We start from the raw sequence: 23,658 nt of genomic DNA, 5'->3' as shown, positions 1-23,658 counted from the left end.
CTGGAGCATAGGAAGGTGAGGAGTGACTTATAGAGATTAGTAAAATCATGCGTGCATAGATAAGCTGAAAAGTTGCAGTCATTTTCTCAGGGTAGGGGTTCTAAAACTAGAGGGCGTAGGCATAAAATGACAAGGAAAAGATTTTACATGGATTGAGGGGCGATTTTTCCATAAAGAGGGTGGTCTGTATATGGAACTGGTATCAGAGGCACAATTACAACATTTAAAAGACATTTGGCAGGTACATGGATAGAAAAGATATAGAGAGATATGTGCCAAATACAGGCAAATGGGAGTAGCTCAATTAGGCAACTTGGTTGTCATAGATAAGTTGTGCCAAAGAGTCTGTCTTCAATGCTGTACAACTTGACTACTCTAATTTAATTGATCTGTCATGATATCATTCATAGTAGGTCACAAGTTAAATCAATTTTATTCTCTTTGTCTCTCTGCTCTTTGTTTTATCCTTCATTTAATTCTTTCTTAATCTTTTCTCTCCTGTCTTTATGTCTAATTCCTGTCTTGCTAGTGTAACATTGCTGGCAAGTCTTGATTTGTTCTTGTAAGATACATTTTGGATAATCTAGTGAATGGCAGGCATATTTTGGGATGCAGCTCCTTACTTTCCCAATGTTCTATTTCCCCTTGTTATTTAATCTGCCACACATCATGCCTGTCTTAATAGGTTTCCTCATCCTGTACCAAATTAGATAGGTTTAAAAGTCTTAAGTTATAAAGTTTGCAATTTAAACATTTATTGTGCTATACCCCATATTTTGTTGCACCTGAACTGGGTGGCTTGTTTCATTATTTCAAAAAGCATAAGAGAGACAGTCATAATTCTCTTGTGGTCTAGATTCAAAAATAGTCGGGAATAGGTAAAGCAACATACATACTTTGATGTATGTTGCTTGAATTTCCAGCATCTGCAGAATTCCTGTTGTTTGGGAATAGGTAAAAATAGGAATTTATCTTCCCTTAAGAATGTTAGCAAATCAGATGCAATTTGTTAAAAATTTGTTGATTTCAAGTTTGTTTATTGGCATTTCAACAGTATAATTGTATTCTGCCAAACAAAACAATGTTCCTCCAGACCAAGGTGCATAACACTGTACATATAACTCACATACAACACATGAAGTAATATTACCACAAATAAATTAATAAATAAAGATGCATTAACAACATGAGTTAAAAAGTAAACAGTGTAATGCTACTCACAAACAAGAGAGAACCTGCATATGCTGGAAATTTAAGCAACACACACAAAAGGCTATAAGAACTCAGCAGGCCAGGCAGCATCTATGGAAAAAAGTACAGTCCTGCCGAAGAGTTTCAGTCTGAAACATTGACTGTACTTTTTTCCATTGATGCTGCCTGGACTGCTGAGTTCCTTCAGCATTTTGTGTGTGTTGAGTGTAATGCTACTGATGGTTCAGACGTGGTGAGACCTGGGTGGTCGGAGGGAGTTCAGTATCACGGCCTGGGGGAAGAAGCTAACAGTCTTTGCTCACCACTACTGGTATTTCTTATTTCAACTTTATTTAATGCAATTATTTGAAATTTTAGCTGCTATGGTGGGATGTACATTTGTATCTTAAGATAATTATTTCAGATGCATACCACTGATCTACTCTCACATCAGCAGAAACCAAAAAGCATTGTAAAGTCCAAATTGATAGCAAGACAAGTAGCATGGGCAATGCTTTGGTTTGTAAACAGCAGCCTGGATCATATGGAGAATGTAGAATGAGGGATGAGTAGAAAGGAATTGGTAGTTGAGGTCTAAGATGGTGTGGACATTTTTTGTAGTGTTAATATAGTGGGCTGGTGAAAGTAGTGGTAAATACAGTATTAACAGTGGAAGTCCCTATTCAACATTCTTTTTACAATGCAGAAACTTGGTCACTTAAAGCATTTGAATCTCCTTGACAGTGTAATGACTAGCCTAGAGAAGGATTGTAACTATCTCAAAGTTAGGCTGCGATATCATTTACCTTCAAGACTAAGTAGTGGGTGATTCAAGAAATTGAAGAGATTAACAGCATTTGACAGTGATATCTAATAGATATAGCATCTTACAAAAGTGAACAATGACTATGTTCTAATAAGATATGACTGTTCCTCGGCATAAATTTTACATAATAAGAATTATACACAGATAAACGATTATTATCCAGCCAATCTCTTATGGCATTAAAGTGAATAGGCACTGTAATCCTTAAATGAAAAGTGGGTTAGCAGTGAAGTGAACTGAATCATGTATACAGACATGGATTAACTTTTCATCCTATCCTTGTTTCAAAATAATACTGTGAATTATGGAGACCAGAAGATGGCAGTGGATGATGAAAAGGGTAAAAGAGTAGTAAAAGAAAGATTTTCATAATCTCAAGATACTCCAAGTTGCAATCAAATAAATTTTATATGGCAATGGAGGAGATGCTTCAGCTAGTTTGTGTACAGCATTGTCTGACAAACATGTTAACAATCAGCTGTTCAGTGAGTGGTAATTATTGACCAAGGCGGGAAAACCAGGGTGGGTGGAAGAGAGTGAGAAAGAAGATTCAGATTAGAGGGCACCCTTTTGGACGGGGTTCACATGGTAAAAAGGAGCCAGGTAGGGCAGGGGGAAAATGTTATGTGGTTTCATAAATCTAAACTAGTGGCAAAGCTGATAAAATGAAATCCTAAAATAATAAGCTGTAGGTAAGTAGAAAAAACATTAATTTGCATTTTGGTAAGCTATTTTAGATAGTACAGTATCATTAATGAAGTAAATAATTTACATTATTAGTATAGATTTACATAGAAAGTTTTAACAACCTCATAGTAACCTCATAGTTTACAAATAAGCTGTTCTTTGAAGTCTAGCTACTATTTAGGGCGATGTAGCAGGCAAATTGTGCACAGCAAGGTCTCAGAAACTCCAAGACGTTATTTGAAAACTAATAAAACAAAGGAATAGAAATTGCATACTATCAGCATCTTTGCCCTGCAAAGATAAAATTCAATCACAGGTTGCCTTGGGGTTCACTTATATTAGACTAGTAATCTGTGTACACATATTGTGCAGTCTCAGGCAGGTAGCTGGCCAAGAAGTCATTAAGATCAAATGGAAATGGTGCTGGCAGCCATCCCAGTTAAATCCCAGGAAAAAGACTAGAATGTGTTGAGCTGTGGGGGTGGGTAATGATGATGCACTGTGGATTCAAGGCATCATTCAACAAGCTCTACACCCAATTTAGACATTCATACTTAATGTTTTAGACACCCATCAGGACATTCAAAGATGGAGATTATATATTCTGCAATGGCATCATTACTTGATAATTTACTAGGTTTTACAAAGTTGCACACAAAACTGCAAACTACACCACAGTAAATGTCAATATCTCCAAGCTGAGGCAACCAGAGCCCAATAAATCATTATTGCTGATACGCATAAAAAGCTGGGTACTGATGGGATTTGTATTAGCCTTCATCAGCAGGGAAAGGTTCATTCAATCTACAGTATGACATTAGTGCTTTTCATTTAATCTTCAAATACGTAGGTGTTGTGTGGATGGGGAAGCATCAATGTTGCCTTGCAAAAGCAGACCTAGGTGGTACATCAAAGGTGACGATTTCCTTCTGAAAGTCAATGGCACTCTCGTCTCCGATGGTTTCAATTCAATAATGTTGAAGAATCCTTTACCTGAACTGCTAATTTCATTCCCAAAGGAATACATCCTATTTCTTTTCCTGAAACAGGCAATGATGAAAATCTACCGGAAGGAATTATTTCCCGTAGAGAGGATGAGTGGTGAGGAATTACGGCCTATCCACCCACCCACCCATTTTCCCACAACCCGCTATATAAAGTATCACCGGGATGGTTCTCACAGTACCTACCCTCTTCGGCGCCAGTGCCTCGAGGCCATCGTTCGAGCGCCGGCTTTGCCGAGGTGATCAGTGGTGGGTGAGCTGTTAGTTTTGGTTGCCAGCTCCCTGACTTCTCGGGGGTGGTTGACAAACCGCCCCCCACCCCCCCGCGCTGCTGCTTGACGGTGCCGAGCACCGGCGGGGACGGGAATGCGCGCCCTCCCGCCTCCATCCACCCTGTAAACAATGATGCACGTGCTCCCCCCCCCCAACTCCCACACCTGCCTCCGCCCCCTCCCCCTCCCCCTCGCGGGCTCGTTTGGTGAATCTGCTCGCGCTCGGGCGGTTCGCTCGCTCCGTGTCACAGTCACGCCGGCAGCAGGAGAGGCGAGGCGAGGTCTGGCGAGCTAACGCCAGCGGGGCTGGGCTCCGGGAGACGGCGAGGGAGGTGTCGAGTGGAGTCGCCATATGGGCGCACAGAGCAGGGGTAGCGATGAAATCAGTGAGCTGAAGCACAGTCGCGGCCCGGATGTTACAACGATGTTGGATGAAAAGCGAAGGGGAACGAACTAGACGCCTTATTTCACTACCATGGGGGTCGGGGGATGAAGCACCACCTCGCCATTTCGCTTATAGTCATTTTTTGATGTCATATTAAGGCGGAGAGAATGTATGAATTAAGAGAACCATACGAAGGTAAATATCCTGTGGATTGAGTGATAACAGTCGCACAATCAAGGATGCTAGGGGTGTAATGACTTAAGGTTTTAATTAATACATCTGGCATTTATTGGAGGTTTTTTTTGATTCACGAAACATCCTGGTTACAACGGAGGAATAAAGTGTTTAATCATTTTGGGTCAACATAATTTGGCTAAGCATCATTATACGAGTTCGGCAGATGATAATATGTCCATTAGTAAACACTATTTTGGGTTTTAGAACTTTGAAAATGTAGATAAAAGATATTTAAGAATGAGATATAGTACATTGACTGGCGGAAACTCCGCTTCTGGAAATTGCAGACATCAGTTAAATCAAATAAAATGCAATCACTGAAGCATGCAGTGTGACAGTTAATGTGGCAGAAAGATACATACGCAATCCTCTGTTTAAATAAATACACTTAATGTTTGTTTCAGATTGAAAGAGTGCATGAAACCCCACTGAAATTGGCTGACAATGTATCTGCAACCTAGTTATAATCACAGCTGTTAAGATGGTATAGTTATTATTGCAGTTTTTAAATGTATTTTCATTAATTTGACTCTTGCAAACTGATGGTTTCTCAGTTATATTTGCTCATGATTTAAAGGTCCACTGTATAATTTTTAGAGTTTAAGTCTATTCTATCTCTTAGAGAGTTTGTGTTTAAAACATGAAAGGCCTCTCATTTCTGATTACATTTTTAAAATAAAAATACAGGAGTAAATTATGTCAGCAACAGACTCGCATTACCTAGCGAGGGACCGGGTCTCGTATCAAACTCCGAACCATCAAGACCAGCACCATTATCCTGGCAAGCTGCGATCGAGGCGGCCAGGCAAGCTAAAGCTGCCGCAACCATGAACTCCACGGAACCCAGCAGCACAGCAGCCCAAAGAAAACGCCAGCAATTCGCCAAGAGCAAGAAACAGCAAGGCAGTACCGCGAATAACAGGCCAGCCCGTGCCCTCTTCTGCTTAAATCTCAACAATCCCATTAGAAGGGCCTGTATTAGTATAGTAGAATGGAAGTATCCTTTTCCTCTACTCAAAAGCACGCGAATGATGTACACAGGGGCTCTGATATAACACCGCGAAAATTTATTAGCTGCGTGTTTCAATTTTTGATTGTGTTCCTGCAAGGTCATCGCAGGATTAGCATATTGCATGTAGAATACGAGCAAATATCGGACTTTGTATATTTGATGATAGAATCTCAGCTGAAGTACTTTCAAGAGAAGCCAGGAATATATTCAACAATTTTCACAACAAATAATATTATCTAAAACAAGGAAAATCAATACAAATTAAGTGAACAGAACTCAACAAGGAATCTTTATGGTATTTCTGTCGGCCCTAGTTACACCTGCACAGGAAATAATTACAGCGACCTATTTATTTGAAGGTGACTTCAAATATAACCACTAAAGGTGCATCACTAAAACTTCGCATTCATTTTCATTACTGGTGTTTCTAATTACAATACTGTATTAACAAAATAAGTCTTTTGACAAGCTTAATTCACAGATACAATTAGCTATTGTGCTTTTCCTGACATTGAAATGTATTTCTTTATTAGCAGTCTGACCATTTCAAATTAACTTTTAAAATATCACTTATATGAAACTTGGTGGCACTATACATTAACGCAGAGGTCCAGCACATTAAGATGGAGACCTGAATTCAAATCCCACTATGTTAGCTGTGAAATTTAAATTTGGTTAGTCATAGAAAAGTATATCACAGAAGCAGACCCTTTGGCCCATCTAGTCCATGCCAAACTGTCTACTTCCAATGACCTGCACTGGGATCATAGCCTACCATCCATGTACCTATGCAAACTTCTCTTAAACGTTGAAATCAAGCTTGCATGCTCCATGTATGCTGGCTGCTCATTCCACAGTCTCACAGCCCTCTAAGTGAAGAAGTTTCCCCTCATGTTCCATTTAAACTTTTCATTTTTCGCCCTTAACCCATGACCTCTGGTTGTCGTCCCACCCAACCTCAGTGGAAAAAGCCTGCTTGCATTTACCCTACCTATACTCCTCATAATCTGGCATTTAAGATGAAAGAACAGGAGCTCTTGCCAATGCTGAACACTGAATTATCATGAGGAAATCTGTCGTCCTTTCTTGATCTCACCTAACATGACTCCCCACCCACAGCACACTTGATTGATTTAAGTGTTAGAAAACTTTTGAATGTATACATTGCCTTCAAAAATAAACTAAACAGAACCTAACTTAAAGTAAATAAAGTACAGAGTTAAATACTATATAAATGTCACTTGACCTTCAGAACCTCACAAAAATATGATCCTAAATGCAGCAGTAATGTCACTATTGTGATTTTGCTTTTAGTAGCTATGCAACCTTGATCAAGGAAATATTTACTTTCACAATAAATTGACAGTGTTTAGTTTTCTTTTGCAAAATAAAATGGATTTTAACAAATTTTCAATATGATGTCCAGGGTAAAACGAGAATCCTGTCCTGATGAATGGTCTTGGACAAAAATGTCGACTGTTTACTCTTTTCCATAGATGCTGGCTGGCTAGCTGAGTTCCTCCAGTATTTTGTGTGTGTTGCCATGATGTCCAGGTGAATTGTGCTTGCTGTTATTTTGGGACCAACTTCAGAATAGTTGGTGGCAGTAGCATATGCAAAATTAAAGAAAATCCGAAAGCAGTTGTCCTGGTTATGTCTCTCTACCATTAGCTACAGAATATTTTTCATTCTATTTCAGTATGGAAATACACAGTACTGTGAAACTGCATAGCAGATATAAAGAAGTTGTCACAGCTCACACTTTCAGATGTTGCCCTGCAAAGTAATTAAAACAATTAAATATAACTAAATTATAAACATAGCTAGCAGATAATATTGCAGTTTCTATTGTTGTAAATTATAATGTAGTAAATTGCTAAAATTGTTAACTGTTGTAATCATGTCCAATTGTTTCATGATAAATTATTATTAATTTTAATTAACTGAAGATTAGTTTCTTTTATATATATTTTGTGAAGTAATTTTCATTAAATTACTATCTTAATGGCTTTTCAAATAGAATGGAGAATCTTAATATAGAGTGTGATGTGTTTTCTATGAAAGTATTATAGCAACTAAAAGATAGATTATCTGTCATTTGGTATATATTAAGTATTTAGATTCATATTAACAGAAGTTTTCCTTAACTGGACTTACAGGCCATTTGATATCTTTATATTGATTGCTATTTTTGCCAACTGTGTGGCCTTAGCTATTTACATACCTTTCCCAGAAGATGACTCTAATTCAACCAATCATGATCTGGTAAGAGTTTTCTAATTACTTCCATCTATTTAATTTTTTGAGAAGCAATATGAGGATCATTCTTTAAAATAAGATTAATATAGTTCCCTAATTTTCACGTGAAATTGAAGACTGATTTATAAATAAGATTAAATCAATAATAATATTTTAAAGATAAATTACTCTGCTTGCTGAGGATGAGCTTGGTTTTTATACTGTGATTTTTCTGTGTACTGAAAAACTTATGTAAGTTAGAAGGGCATGTAATACAAAGTTCAGTTTGTTCAGTATTATAGATTTGTGCAGTAAAAATTGCTATACTTTTCAATATTGATACAAATTAATTTCTTGCACCTGAATACAGAAACATCTTCTCGTTTAAATCTGTGTTTGGAATTGGGGAAAATCCACAGTGAATTGCAGTGAAACTATTGTGTCAGCAACTTGTGTCATTGTGTTTGACCTGATCTTTACAAGGTCATCTTTTGAACTGGTTAACATATTCAGAATATTTTGTGAAAGTTGAACAATGAATTTCAAAGTTAAACACGGAATATTATTTCTGAAGTATGGTAATTAATGTCCAATTTGCAGAATTAATATCAAAGAGGCACCAAATACATGATAAACAACAGGAATTCTGCAGATGCTGGAAATTCAAGCAACATACATCAAAGTTGCTGGTGAACGCAGCAGGCCAAGCAGCATCTATAGGAAGAGGCGCAGTCGACGTTTCAGGCCGAGACCCTTCGTCAGGACGAAGGGTCTCGGCCTGAAACGTCGACTGCGCCTCTTCCTATAGATGCTGCTTGGCCTGCTGCGTTCACCAGCAACTTTGATGTATGTTACCAAATACATGATGTTTGAATAGTTTATTTTTGAGATTTTTATTCATTTTTGAAATCATTGGCAAGGCCAGTATTTATGACCCATCTCCCATTGCCTTTACTTTCTGCACTGTTTGAAGTCACTGTTTTTTGTACAGTACTGTTGGAAAAGTTGTTCCATAAGCTTTCAATTGAGCATTGTTGAAGGACTGGTGATATATTTCTAAATGAATTGGTGGTTCAAATAGCTTGGATGAGTAACTACAGCCAATGTGTAATGGTGGTAATAGGAATCAATGTTCAGGGTGCTTGATGTGGTACTGGTTGCTTCGTCCTGGATTTGAAGGTTGTGCATTTATCAGCAAATATTCCTGTTCTCACCCTTTTGAGGGGAGTAAGATTATTGTTGAAGTTACTGAAGATGATTGAACTTTGGTTATGTTGAAAAGAACATCTGCAGCAATAGCTAAAGTTGGAATGATTGAAATATGACTTCTGCCTCTGGAGTGTTTTTTTCCCCTTTTGATGCCCATTGAATGCATTTTTAACAAGTGCACCATGAATGCACACTCAGTCAAGTGCTGCCTTGATGTTAAGGGCTGACTTGAAGAATTCAACTCTTTATTCCATGCTCAGACCAGGGCAGAGATGAGAGGACCAGAGTATCTATTGGTGAGCAGGTCATGGGTTAGTAAGTACTGTATGCAAATGCTGTCAATGACAGTTTCCATCACTTTACTGATTACTGAGAATAGACTGATTGGGCTGTAATTAGCCAGAATAGATTTGTCCTGCTTTTTGTCAAAGGAGTGCTTCGTCTATTGCACGGTGCTTGTGTAGAAAGCTTTTTGACAGGACATGGCAATTATTTTAAGTTTCCTTTTAAATTTGATTTTGTTCATAATTAGTCTGAAAGCATCGCTTTCAGTTTATTTATGGGATGAGATGATTTCTGCCAATGCCACCATTTATTACCCATCCTTGGTTGTGTTTTGTACTGCAGTGAATTTTCCGGTGAAAGTCGATCACCTTGTTGTTCAGGAATTTGTGTAATTCCACCTTGGGATGGTATGTGACCTAGAGGAAACACTTCAAGTAATGGTGTTCTCAAGCATCTACTGCCTTTGTCCTCTTTAGTTGCAGAAGCCATTAGTTTCAGAGGTATTGCTGAAGTAAAGTTAGTGATTGACTGTGGTGAATTTAATTGGTTGTGAGCACTTACCAGCCATGATATTTAGTGATAGTAAATGTGAATATTTAGCTGATTGTTTGAGTGGTTGTAGTGATCATAGCTGTTTTGCCTTGGATACTTTTGAGCCGCCTGCGTTGCTGGAATTGTGTTCATCTAGGCAAGTGTACAGTATTTCATCACCGTCTTTGGTTGTGCCTTGTAGATAGTAGAAAGATTTTAGGGAGTTAAGAAATTGGTGATTCGTTGCGTGATGCCCCAGTCACTGACCTGTTCTTGGAGACACCATATTCATTTGGTTGGTTTCTTCATTGAATTGAATTGACTTTATTTCTTGCATCCTTCACGTACATGAAGAGTAAAAATCTTTATGTTACATTTCTGTCTAAATGTGCAATGTGCAATCATAGTAATTTATAATAAATAGACCAGTCAATGTAACATAGAAATACACATAAATCAGCGTGAGTTAATCAGTCTGATGGCCTATTGGAAGAAACTGTCCCGGAGCTTTTATGCTGTGGTACCATTTCCTGGATGGTAGCACCTGGGATAGATTGTGGTTGGGGTGACTCGGGTCCCCAATGATCCTTCGGGCCTTTTTCTCACACCTGTCTTTGTAAATGTCCTGAATCATGGGAAGTTCACAACTACAGATGTGCTGGGCTGTCTGCACCACTCTCTGCAGAATCCTACAATTAAGGGAGGTACAGTTCCCCTACCAGGCGGTGATGCAGCCAGTCAGGATACTCTCAATTGTGCTCCTGTAAAAAGTTCTTAGGATTTGGGGGCCCATACCAAACTTCAACTATCTGAGGTTAAGTTTCTGGTGCCTGGCACTTGTTAACATAACAGATGTTAAAAATGACAATCCATAAAATATTATGAACTTAGTTTGCATACTTAAAACAACTGTTTTCAAATCCATACTTTTATTTTTCAGTCTATTTTGTGCAGAACTGACTTCAGCTTTTGGTTGTAAGTTTGTTCTAATATGATTTTTGCCAGTCTGGAAACAGCAGAGGAAGGGTTATCTGAATGTATCCACATGAACATGCCATTTACTATTTTTCAGAAAATCATTGGTGTAAAATAGCTGTACAGCTGACAGAATTGAATTATTTGTACAGGAACAAGAGCAACAGTTATTTTCTGTAAGGTGAATTGTCAGGATAGGATGGCAATTCTAGGATATTTGAATTAATGATTTCCTAGTGGCAGTAAACCTCCTGCTCTTCAGCAAAGACTTTTCAAGGCTTTGAAAGCAGTTTAAAATGGCATTTCTGTGGTGGTTAGGATTATGTGAGGGACCCAAGGCCAGTGAACAAATCTCTTCTTCCCTTTTATACGATACCTTATTTACTTATGATTGGTAGATATAAAAATATTCCTTTTTTATCATGGTTTGGAAGTTAAGCTCTGCCCCTATTCTCCCAGTGATATTATTTTGTTACTGAGGGTTATTGACTGTAGATACTGGAATGACCTTCCTCATATTCTGATCAAACCAATTAATTATCATAGCTGGGTGTTTATGTTCATCTATTCTACCAGGCCAACCTGCCAGCTCACATGAATTGTAATATTGCCAGTTTTCTCATGCTTTCCCTTGCCTTCCCTCATTTCTTGATACTTTTAAGTTAATGGCTAGGACGTGATAAGAGTTGTTCAAAAAAGTTCATCTTCAGTTATTTACGTAATGAAATAAGTGTGTTTTTTTTTCTTTACCTCTCTCAGATATTTTGAAACAAGATGCTTAGACTCAATTCTGATATTATGTTGTATTAGTTGAGTGCATTATGTTTTGATATATCCACATACTAATCTAACCAGTAAGTTAGGCTATGGTGACCTTGGTGCATGTATGCATGTGGTAGCAAGATTAGCTGTTTCAAAATATTCAAATGGTGCAATGTTCACAGTGTTGGTAGTTTTTTCTAATAGGAATGTTTATGAGCACACTGAATAAGACCTAAGTTTACATAAAATGTAAAAGAGTCCAGAATGTTTTATGTTTTTGTATTACCTTTTTATCAAGTGATAGTAATGACAGGGAATGAACAATTTGATAAATATTAGCATTTTTAATGGATAAAAAATATCTCTAATCATGTGGTGAATAATTTTCTCTTGAGCGTGTGGTTCAGCAAATGATGTGCAGGTTTTGTTCATAGGTATATCATCATTGGGCACAAAATTTCTTTTCCGTCCAACAATCAGAATTTGTGTTAAAAGAAAATGAAGAGGTTGTGGATATTGGTGCTCATGATGTAAATAGAAATGGTGTATTTTTTGAATCCATTGTTGAAATTAAACTGTCAGGGCATAGATAGGAATTAATTAGACTGACAGGCATTGCATTTTTTACTTTTTATATTTATACATGATATATTTTTCATAGAATATATCTATCACCAGTAGAAGTCTTGAACAACATAAATATTTTTAGTTTAATTTTAATGGCATTGAGTTTCTTTATAAAAAGTACATATTTACAGTTATGATTGAGTAATTGTGGAGAGTTAAACACAGATTACTGCTTGTAAGCACTGAGATTTAAATTGTGAAGATACTGCATTGGAAACATTTCTCTTGTTCAGGACTTCCTCTGGGTTTCTTTATTATGACTTCAAATAAATATCAAAATATTTTGCAAATTATTATCAGGAATTTAGTGATTAGAGTTTAGTGTTATCAGGAGAAGTATAAAACTCTGGATAAGTTATATGTACAAAATAACTACAAGTAGATTGTAGTACTTTAAATGTATCCTGCTATATCATTTGGATTTGTATGATAAAATAGTTGAGTTAACAACTAAGTCAATTAATAGAGGGGTTTGAATTCAAAAGAAATTGCTATGTGCCTGGTGAAGTTTGAAGAAGCATAATACATGAATATAAATGCTGAGACCATGATTTCAAAGAAGTAAATTGACCTCTGTTGTCACTTTTCTCCATGTTCAAGGAAGAACAATAACAAGGGCATGCAGGAGGAGAGTTAAACCAGACCCCTGGGTTACATGTTTTTTTATTCACCCGGACCACTGTAGCACTGGCGCTGTAGTGATGGTCTTGATTTGCAGTTTTTAACCCCTAATTAACTCACAATCCTGCACACTTTCAGGAGTTATCAAAAGATCTGGAACATCTAATATGTTGTGCTATAACAAGAGATGTATATATATATATTGCCATAACACCATAATTAGGAGCAGAATTAGGACATTTGACCCATTGAGTCTGCTCTGCCATTTCCTCATGGCTGATCTATTTTTCCTCTCAGCCCCAATCTCTTGCCTCTGCCCTTATCTCTTCATGCCCTGACTGATCAGGAATCTAACAACTCTGCCTTAAGTAGTAAAGATTTGGCTTTCACAACCACCTGTGGTAGCGAATTCCACAGATTCACCACTTCCTGGTGATAGCACTTCCTCCTCATCCCTGTTGTAAAAGGACGCCCCTCTATTCTGAGGCTGTGTCCTTGGTTCCTAGACTCACCCACCATAGGAATCACCCTCTCCACATCCACTCCTGAGGCCTTTTAACATTTGATAGGTTTCAATTAGGTCACCTCTCAGTCTTCTGAATTCTGGTGAATACCTGTACTAGAATTCTAGAATGCCAGAGCAACATTTTTTTTGTAACTGTAATCTGTTAATGATTACAAATCTAAAAATACAGAATTCAAACAGGAAATACTGAAAAAACAGGTCTGGCAGCATTACATCAAAAGAACTGGATGAATGAAAGACTAAATATAATTTAAATTGCAGAAATGGGACATGTGGAGAGAAATAAAGCAAGATTTGTGATGGGATGGAGATCCAAGTTGTTTGAAAGATACAATGCTTCTGAATGCTTTGACTTCACAAATACAGTGTTAGCTATGGGCACTAACAATAGGGGCTTTGGGGGCTTTTCTTAAATATCTTCAGTCTGTATAACAAGTAAGGTTAATTTGTTTGTCTTTATTTGGTTCAGCTGGTGTTGCTTCAGCCTTTTCCAATTGACTGAGACTGGCTGCTGAAGGAGGAAAAAGGTTTAAAGAAACAATTTGCAATGACAATCTTGAACGCTTTCTCTTTCCCGTCCCCAACTAAAAAATGTTCAGAGTATGCTGATTAATTAAAACTTCTAAATCTTTATTTGTAACATTGTAGAATATTGCCCTCCATTCCTAAAAATAAGGGGCAATCTAATGACCACTTAATCAGCCTGCTCTCAATCAACTGAATAAAATGTTATCAAGTGGCACCTGCTCACCAGCATCCAGCTTACTGAAGCTCAGTTTCCGTTTCCATACAATAACTCATATCCAGACCTTATCACAATGGTGAAGTAGGATCGATCATCCATGACATCAAAGGAGTATCTGAACAAGCATGGCATTGTGGAATTCTAGAAAACTGAGGTCAGTAGGCCTCAGGGGAAAAGATTACAATAGTTCTGTGCAAAGAAGATACTGTGCAGGCAGCAAGACTGAGACAAGATTGAGGCATATTTTGCGAAGTGGTATATAACATTTGCATCACTAAAGAACAAGGCAATATTCTTGAACAGGAGACTATAAGCACCTACCTTTGATGTTCAATAGCATTATTATTGCTGACTTCCCACCATCATCAGAAACTCCAGTACACCAACTGCATAACTACTGTGGCCACACGAGCAGTCAAAAGGCTGGATATCTTGTGGCCAATGACTCACACTTCAAAGCCTTTCTACCATCTAAATAGCACTAGTGTATGAAATACCTTCATTTGCTTGGATGGGTGAAGTTTCAAAAACTCAAGAAGCTGTGTACATACATCTATTGATGCTTCTGGACACATCTTCAGTGATGTTCCTGGAATCATCGGGTGTTTTGGGTCTTTCAACATCATACAACCTCCTCCAGATGACCCAGCCGGGGATGATCAGACCCCAGCTTGTGTCCAGATGGCTAGCTACTTATGACTCCATGGCTCCCCTCTTTTGAGCCACAGCCATCTTGAGGCCCTCTCTGCCGCATCGGTGGTACTGCGGGTGGCTCTCCTCTTCCTCTCTCCCTCGATGTCCAAAATCACTTTAAAGCCTTTCTACCATCTAAATGGCACTAGTGTATGAAATACCTTCATTTGCTTGGATGGGTGAAGTTTCAAAAACTCAAGAAGCTAAACACCATGGAGGGGAAAAAAAAAGAACTGCTGGCTTGATTAGTACCCCATTTATCACCCTAAACATTCCCAACATTACCAGTACACAGTAGCTGCATTATATGCCATTGTACTCTGTTAGTTCTCATTTTATCATTTTTTGTTTGGCAAGACTGTTGATGGGTTATTGAACTAGGGATAATAGATGGAGTTAAGATAGAGATTAGTCATGATCCTGTTGAATAGTGGAACAGGCTTGAAAGAATGAATGATATGCTTTTTATGTTTTTCTTTCTTTAATGGATAATTAACATTGTTTTTGTTTTGTTTATTGATTGGTGGTGATTCTATTTCACTCTTGATTGTATTGATGACTGTAGGTATGACACATTATTTTCATTTCAAAGGCACTGATGATTGCTTTAGCAATGGGTGAAGATACTTTGTTGCTTTTATTACCCAGATTTTTGGCAGATAGAATGTAGAAACATAGAAAATAGGTGCGGAGTAGGCCATTCGGCCCTTTGAGCTTGCACCGCCATACAGTATGATCATGGCTGATCATCCAACTCAGAACCCTGTACCTGCTTTCTCTCCATACCCCCTGATCCCTTTAGCCACAAGGGCCATATCTAATTCCCCCTTAAATATAGCCAATGAACTGGTCTCAACCGTTTCCCGTGGCAGAGAATTCCACAGACTCACCACTCTGTGTGTGAACAAGTTTTTCCTCATCTCGGTTCTAAAAGGCTTCCCCTTTATCCTTAAACTGTGACCCCTCGTTCTGGACTTACCCAACATTGGGAACAATCTTCCTGCATCTAGCCTGTCCAATCCCTTTAGAATTTTATATTTACGTTTCAATAAGATCCCCCCTCAATCTTCTAAATTCCAGCGAGTATAAGCTTAGTTGATCCAGTCTTTCTTCATATGAAAGTCCTGCCATCCCAGGAATCAATCTGGTGAACCTTCTTTGTACTCCCTGTATGGCAAGAATGTCTTTCCTCAGATTAGGGGACCAAAACTGCACACAATGCTCCAGGTGTGGTCTCACCAAGGCCTTGTACAACTGCAGTAGAACCTCCCTGCTCCTGTACTCGAATCCTCCCGCTATGAATGCGGGCATACCATTCGCCTTTTTCACCTGCTGCTGTACCTGCATGCTCACTTTCAATGACTGGTGTATAATAACACCCAGGTCTCGTTGCACCTCCCCTTTTCCAAATCGGCCACCATTCAGATAATAATCTGTTTTCCTGTTCTTGCCACCAAAGTGGATAACCTCACATTTATCCACTTACCTACTTATATTTATATATAAATTTCTTATATAGATAGGAAATGTGTCCAGATGCAGCTTCTAGCAGACCACATTGAGCGGCTGGAGCTGCAATTGGATTCATATTGGAGCATCTGTGATGCTGAGAAAGTCGTGAATAGCACGTTCAGTGAGTTGGCCAACGGGGACCAAACCACGGGGCCGATCTCAGCTGTCATGACCTACCCAATACGTTGCCTCAACTTTTGAAATGTGGACGTGGAACGTTGCCGACTGCCACGGGAGTACTATGGGAATGTGGATAAAATAGATACAGATATAGCCCACGGAGCCAAAGCCCTTTCACTCTGCTACCACTCACTCCACTGCCCGCTGGATAGGGAGGTCCTCTTTTTTAAACGCTCGGCGCTCACCCGGCTGACGTCACGCGTCTGCGCAGTGGTGCCGCTCTTTCACTCGGAGTTGTTAAAACAACTATTGCTACTGCCCTAGTTCACTTAATGAGCTACAGCCTCGCCACCTTCCTTGCTTCAAATAAAATACCGCTGCAGACCATTCTCCTTTTAAAGGAACTTGCCCGGCCTTACTTCACTTGGAGCGAAGCTCGTCCTCAGCCTCTGCTTGCCGAAGCCTCTCGAGACAAAACCTTCCTATTCTGTCTCCCACTACTCCGTCGCCTGCTACAACTTCGCCCGCTCTGTCAAACTGCTCTCTTTTAAATATTCCTGCTGCCTCACAGTCTGACTTAGACGTGCTTGTGCAGTTGTGCCCCGTTCAGCAGCCGAAGAAAATGACCAACTTCCACAAACTGCTGTCTTTTAAATATTCCTGCTGCCTCACGGTCTGACTTACATGCACTTGTGCAGTCGTGCCCCATTCAACAGCCGAAGAAAAACGTGAGATGTGAAAATATGATGTGGGTATTTGTGCATCCTGCCTGGCATAAGGTGCACTAATAAGCAGATTAATATCCAAGAAGAAAGTACTGCATTCATTTCTCAATTTTACGAACATTTCTTTTTTCAGGGTTCATTTATGATTTGCAGTAAAATAAAATGCGCTTTTTTGAAGCACTGATAGTTTAGCATGGTAAATAGAATATAGTTTCACACTCAATGACCCCCTTTTTAGGCACACCTGCACACCTGCTTGTTAATGGAAATATATGTGGTAACAACTCAATGTATAAAAGCAGACATGGTCAAGAGGTTCAGTTGTTGTTAAGACCAAACATCAGAATGGGGAGGAAATGTGATCTGAGTGACTTTGACCATGAAATTATTGTTGGTGCTAGAAGGGGTGGTTTGAGTATTTCAGAAACTGTTGATCTCCTGGGATTTTAACACACAACAGTCTCTAGAGTTTACAGAGAATAGTGTGAGGAACCAACACAATCCAGTGAGTGTCAGTTCTGTGGGTGAAAACACCTTGTTAATGAGAGAGGTTGGAGGAGATGTCAGTCAAGATGGCGCCTGTGTACAATGCTCCTTTGGTCAACATCTTCTGGATAGATCATGAAACCATCTTTTTCACTTCTTTTATGTCTTTTAAGTTTGTTTCTTGTCTTGAATACGATTCTAGAATTGTTGGAGCCTGTGTTGTGTTGTTTGGAGATCGTATGGGTGCTTCAGCACTCTGCAGTTTCCGAGAGAATTTCGGGAGGCAGAATCAGTGTGAACGAACTTCATGGTGAGAAGACTGCAGGATGGCACGTAAGCAGATGTTTGACCCCATTTTGCCGATTAAAGTGACAAGAATAATTGAATCATTAAAGCACATGCGGAGGTTTGAAGATCGTTGGGGTGTTCCAACACTCTGTGGTCTCTGAGAGGATTCTGGGAGGCAGTGTGCATGAACCTCTTAGCGGGCAGGCTACAGGATGGGGTGTAAGCTGATGTTTGGCTCCATTTTGCTGATTATAGCTTCCATTGTTCGCTGATTAAAGCGACGAGGGAGATTGAAGCATTGAAGTGAGTGCAAATGGTGAGTGCCAGCTGCTTGCCTTTTGATCAATTGCTCTGTATCAGAGAGCGGAAGGCCTTTTGCTGCACCCAGAGAGTGTTGCCCAGGTTTTTTTGTGCATTTTGGATGTGGTCTTGGCTATAGATGCTTTTGTTTCAACCTTATAGCTTTTATATTCTGTTTTTTTTCCGCCAGATATCATTTTTTTGTGCGGGGAGAGGGATTTGTGGGCCGATGTGCCTGATCCATTTCATTCATTTTTTGTGTTGGAGGAGGAATTTGGGGGTTGATGTGTCTTGATCCATTTTTTTTTAGTTTTTTATGTGGGTAGGTGGGATTTGAGGGTTTGGTGATCATGCAGCCTTTCTTTTCTTATTTGGTTTCATACACCTGGAGAATTGAAGAATTTCAGAGTTGTATACGTTAATAATAAGTGAACCTTTCAACCTTTGAGAATGGCCAGAGTGGTTAAAGCTGACAGGAAGGCAATAGTAATTCAAATAACTATGCATTACAACATTGGTGTGCCAAAATGCACCTCTGAGCGCCTAACACGTCAAACCTTGAAATGGATGTGCTATAGCAACAGAAGACCATGCACATGTATACACTCAGAAGGTACCTAATAAAGTGGCCACTGGGTGTATATTGACAGTTTCAGAGTGATAGAGGCAAAGTGAATACTGGTAAGAGTGTTTTTAATGAAAATTGGATATTTTTGAACAGTTTAATTTCAACAGTAGCTTAAGGACATCTGCATGTTGATGAACTTATGGATGGGAAAATCATTTGCATTGGCTTTGTTTTTGAAAGCAGTAAATGAACATGAAATTTATTGAATTAAAACACCAACGTTACTACTTCATTGAAGATTTGAAATGCTAAATCTTTAAAGTTTTAGATCGTAATAGTATTCAGTTCATTAATTAAGGTACACATTATATTTTAACGCAACTAAGTTGCACAGGGAGCAAATCTTGCAGCTGAAACAGGAAATAGGTTAGCATTGAGTTTGTATGTAGCAAGAGAATTGTAATTCTACTCAGCCTGATGAAGGTACTTTATTTGCTGCATGATTTAATGCTTGGGCTATTTAATGAATCCTGGATGAGAACAGGGTGGAGACAGCAGGATGCAGATTCTTAATTGAGTCTGCAGAATACTCATAAAATTAATAGAAGCTTGTCTCAAAAGATTTGCTTCTGCTGTGTTGGAATGAAAAGGTGCAATGGCATGCATTATAGAAGAGTTTTATATTGAACTGTTTCAGAAAAGGGTGTTGTTTATCAAACACAATTTAGATTGCGTATAACAATCATTGGTCCGTAATGAACTCTCCTTGATCAGTGATTCTGTTTAATATTGCAACAAATCATTGTCCATGTCTTGAGCATCTTTTTTTAGAAAGGAGAGCACACATGTGCCACACTACATTGGCGGAGCAGTTGTGGAGAGGATCAGCAGCTTTAAATTCTTGGGCATTTGCATACCGTGTAGCTGCAATCACATGAAAAATGTACTGGCACCTTTACTTTCCTAAAAGGTTAAGAAGGTTCAACATATCACCGAACCCTAACAAACTTCTACAGATGTAATATTGAAAGTATCCTAAATCTAGTTGCATTATAGTCTTTGATAGTTTGAATCTGCAGGGATGTAAGAAGCTTCAGAATGTAGTGTGCTCATCCCGATACATCATGAGCACATTTCTCCCCGTCATCGGTAGTGTAACTAGGTGCTGCCTCAAGAAGCCAACGTCTATAATGAAACACTCCCAACACGCTGGAGGAAGTCAGTAGGTCGTGCAGCATCCGTGGAAATGATCAGTCAACATTTCGGGCCGGAACCCTTCGTCAGAACTGAAGAGGGAAGGGGCAGCGGCCCTATAAAGAAGGTGAAGGGAGGGTGGGAAGGAGAAGGCTTGTAGGTTCCAGGTGAAAAACCAGTAAGGGTAAAGATAAAGGAGTGGGGGAGGGGAAGCAGGGAGGGGATAGGCAGGAAAGGTGAAGAAGGAATGGGGAGAACACGATGGGTAGTAGAAGGAGGTGGAACCATGAGGGAGGTGATAGGCAGCTGGGGGAGGGGGCAGAGTGAAATGGGGATAGGGGAAGGGAGGGGGAGGGAATTACCGGAAGTTGGAGAATTCTATGTTCATACCAAGGGGCTGAAGACTACCGAGACGGTATATGAGGTGTTGCTGCTCCAATCTGAGTTTAGCCTCATCATGGCAGTAGAGGAGACCATGTATGGAGATATCCGAATGGGAATGCGAAGCAGAATTGAAGTGGGTGGCAACCGGGAGATCCTGTCTGTTGTGGCCGACGGAGCGGAGGTGCTTGATGAAGCAGTCCCCCAATCTGCATCGGGTTTCAACAATGTAGAGGAGGCCGCACTGGGAGCACCGGATGCAATAGATGACCCCAACAGACTCTCAACACCGATGTAGAGGAGGCTCCCTTCCCCTATCCCTATTTCACTCTGCCCCCTCCCCCAGCTGCCTATCACCTCCCTCATGGTTCTGCCTCCTTCTACTACCCATTGTGTTTTTCCCCTATTCCTTCTTCACCTTTCCTGCTTATCAACTCCCTGCTTCCCCTCCCCCACCCCTTTATCTTTTCCCTTACTGGTTTTTCACCTGGAACCTACCAGCCTTCTCCTTCCCAGTCTCCCCCCCACCTTCTTTATAGGGCCTCTGCCCCTTCCCTCTTCAGTCCTGACGAAGGGTTCCAGCCCGAAACGTTGACTGATCGTTTCCACGGATGATGCCCGTCCTGCTGAGTTCCTCCAGCGTGTTGTGAATGTTGCTTTGACCCCAGCATCTGCAGAGTATTTTGTGTCTATCATGGAAGATTCCTTCCATCCAAACCATGCCATCTTCTTGCAGCTACTATTTGGCAGGAGGCATAGAAGCCTGAAGTTCCACACCACCTGGCTCAAGAACCAGTGTTTCCCTTCAACTATTCTGTTCTTGGACCAACCCATTCAACCTTAATAACTACATAAAAAAGCAATGTTATGAACACTGATCACTTTTGAACTACAGTGGACCTAGATTTTGTTCTAATTGTGTTTCTTCCAGGAAAAAAATTTTGTATAATTTACCTTTAATTTATATTTTTATTGTGCTTATGCTGCAACAAATAAGTTTTCCATTGTCGGGAGTAAGAGGATAACGAGTGAGATGGTGGGACCAGTCAAGGATAAAGGGGAGAACATTTGCTTTGATGCAAGGGGTGTGGGTGCAGTCCTTAACGAGTACTTCAAATCAGCATTTACCAAGGAGAATGATGTGGAGGACAGGGAAATCATTGCCAAGAGTATTAATATGCTAGGGCATTTCGAAGTGAAGGAGGAGGAGATGTTGGGTCTTTTAAAGAGCATTAAGGTGGTTAAGGCCCCAAAGCCTGATGGGATATACCCCAGGTAATTGAGAGAGGTAGATGAAGAGATGCTGGGGCCTTAACCAAGGTGACAAGGTTGATTGATTATTGTGTCCTCTCTAGCCATGGGCAAGGTCCTGGGGGACTGGTGAGTAGCTAATGTTGCTCCATTGTTCAAGAGGGAACCAGAGATAATTCTGGAAACTATAGACTGGCAAGTCTCACGTTAGTGGTAGGGAAGTTACTGGAGAGAATTTTTAGGGATAGGATTTATCAGCATTTGGAAAACCATGGCCTAATTTGGGAGAGTCAGCATGGCTTTATGCAGGGCAAGTCATGTCACACTAACTTGATTGAGTATTTTGACAAGGTGATGAGGGTGATTGATTGTCTACATGGATAGTAAGGCATTTGACAAAGTCCCTAGTTGGAGGCTCATCCAGAAGATTCAGATACATGGTGAATTGGCCTTTTGGATTCAGAATTGTTTTGCCCATAGAAGACAGAGAGTGATGGTCAAAGAGACTTATTTGTGCTGGTGGTCTGTGATTAGTGGTGTTCTGAAGGGATCTGTACTGGGACCTCTGCTGTTTGTGATGTATATACAGTTGAAGTTAGAAGTTTACATACACTTAGGTTGAAGACATTAAAACTCATTGTTTAACCACTCCACAGATTTTATATTAGCAAACTATAGTTTTGGCAAGATGTTGAGAACATCTACTTTGTGTATGACACGAGTAATTTTTCCAACAATTGTTTACAGACAGATTATTTCACTTTTAATTGACTATATCACAATTCCAGTGGGTCAGAAGTTTACAAACAAAATCAAAAGAAATCAGTCAAGACCTCAGGAAAAAAAAATTGTGGACCTCCACAAGTCTGGTTCATCCTTGGGAGCAATTTCCAAATGCCTGAAGGTACCACGTTCATCTGTACAAACAATAGTATGCAAGTATAAACACCATGGGACCACGCAGCCGTCATACCGTTCAGGAAAGAGACACATTCTCTGTCCTAGAGATGAACGTACTTTGGCGCGAAAAGTGCAAATCAATCCCAGAACAACAGCAAAGGACCTTGTGAAGATGCTGAAGGAAACAGGTAGGCAAGTATCTATATCCACAGTAAAACAAGTCCTATATGGACATAACCTGAAAGGCTGCTCAGCAAGGAAGAAGCCACTGCTCCAAAACCGCCATAAAAAAGCCAAACTACAGTTTGCAAGTGCACATGGGGACAAAGATCTTACTTTTTGGAGAAATGCCCTCTGGTCTGATGAAACAAAAATTGAACTGTTTGGCCATAATGACCATTGTTATGTTTGGAGGAAAAAGGGTGAGGCTTGCAAGCTGAAGAACACCATCCCAACTGTGAAGCATGGGGTGGCAGCATCACGTTGTGGGGGTGCTTTGCTGCAGGAGGGACTGGTACACTTCACAAAATAGATGGCATCATGAGGAAGGAAAGTTATGTGGATATATTGAAGCAACATCTCAAGAAGTTAAAGCTCGGTCGCAAATGGGTCTTCCAAGTGGACAATGACCCCAAGCATACCTCCAAAGTTGTGGCAAAATTGCTTAAGGACAACAAAGTCAAGGTATTGGAGTGGCCATCACAAAGCCCTGACCTCAATCCGATAGAACATTTGTGGGCATAACTGAAAACGCGTGTGCGAGCAAGGAGGCCTACAACCTAATTCAGTTACACCAGTTCTGTCTGGAGGAATGGAACAAAATTCCAGCAACTTATTGTGAGAAGCTTGTGAAAGGCAACCCAAAACGTTTGACCCAAGTTAAACAATTTAAAGGCAATGCTACCAAATACTAACAAAGTGTATGTAAACTTCTGACCCACTGTGAATGTGATGAAAGAAATAAAAACTGAAATAAATCATTCTCTCTACTATTATTCTGACATTTCACATTCTTAAAATAAGACAAGGAATGTTTTCTAGGATTAAATGTCAGAAATTGTGAAAAACTGAGTTTAAGTGTATTTGGCTAAGATGTATGTAAACTTC

At 39.7% G+C, this 23,658-nt stretch overlaps 2 protein-coding genes across 3 annotated transcripts in view; one reads left to right on the top strand and one right to left on the bottom strand.

The window, feature by feature from the left end:
* The window catches only part of dcp1a (decapping mRNA 1A), a 115,769-nt gene extending 110,418 nt beyond the window's left edge, over nucleotides 1-5,351 (bottom strand). The window contains exon 1 of one of the 2 annotated variants that reach the window (XM_063068095.1): nucleotides 5,323-5,351. The gene's annotated coding sequence lies outside the window, so the exon portion shown is untranslated. Of the gene's footprint in view, nucleotides 1-3,894; nucleotides 3,963-5,322 lie in introns of those variants that run through there. The other variant, XM_063068096.1, reaches the window with a different exon arrangement.
* LOC134356872 (voltage-dependent L-type calcium channel subunit alpha-1D-like) overlaps nucleotides 4,257-23,658 on the top strand; it is a 395,212-nt gene continuing 375,810 nt past the window's right edge. The window contains exons 1-3 of the mRNA XM_063068094.1: nucleotides 4,257-4,560; nucleotides 5,290-5,599; nucleotides 7,774-7,879. Coding sequence (XP_062924164.1) covers nucleotides 4,533-4,560; nucleotides 5,290-5,599; nucleotides 7,774-7,879 — 444 coding nt within the window. The 5' untranslated portion in view covers nucleotides 4,257-4,532. The remainder of the gene's footprint in view (nucleotides 4,561-5,289; nucleotides 5,600-7,773; nucleotides 7,880-23,658) is intronic.

Source organism: Mobula hypostoma, chromosome 15 (genome assembly GCF_963921235.1).
Source record: "Mobula hypostoma chromosome 15, sMobHyp1.1, whole genome shotgun sequence".
Classification (NCBI taxonomy): domain Eukaryota; kingdom Metazoa; phylum Chordata; class Chondrichthyes; order Myliobatiformes; family Myliobatidae; genus Mobula; species Mobula hypostoma.
The sequence above is the reverse complement of the archived record's forward strand: the minus strand, read 5'-3'. Positions and strand labels throughout refer to the sequence as shown.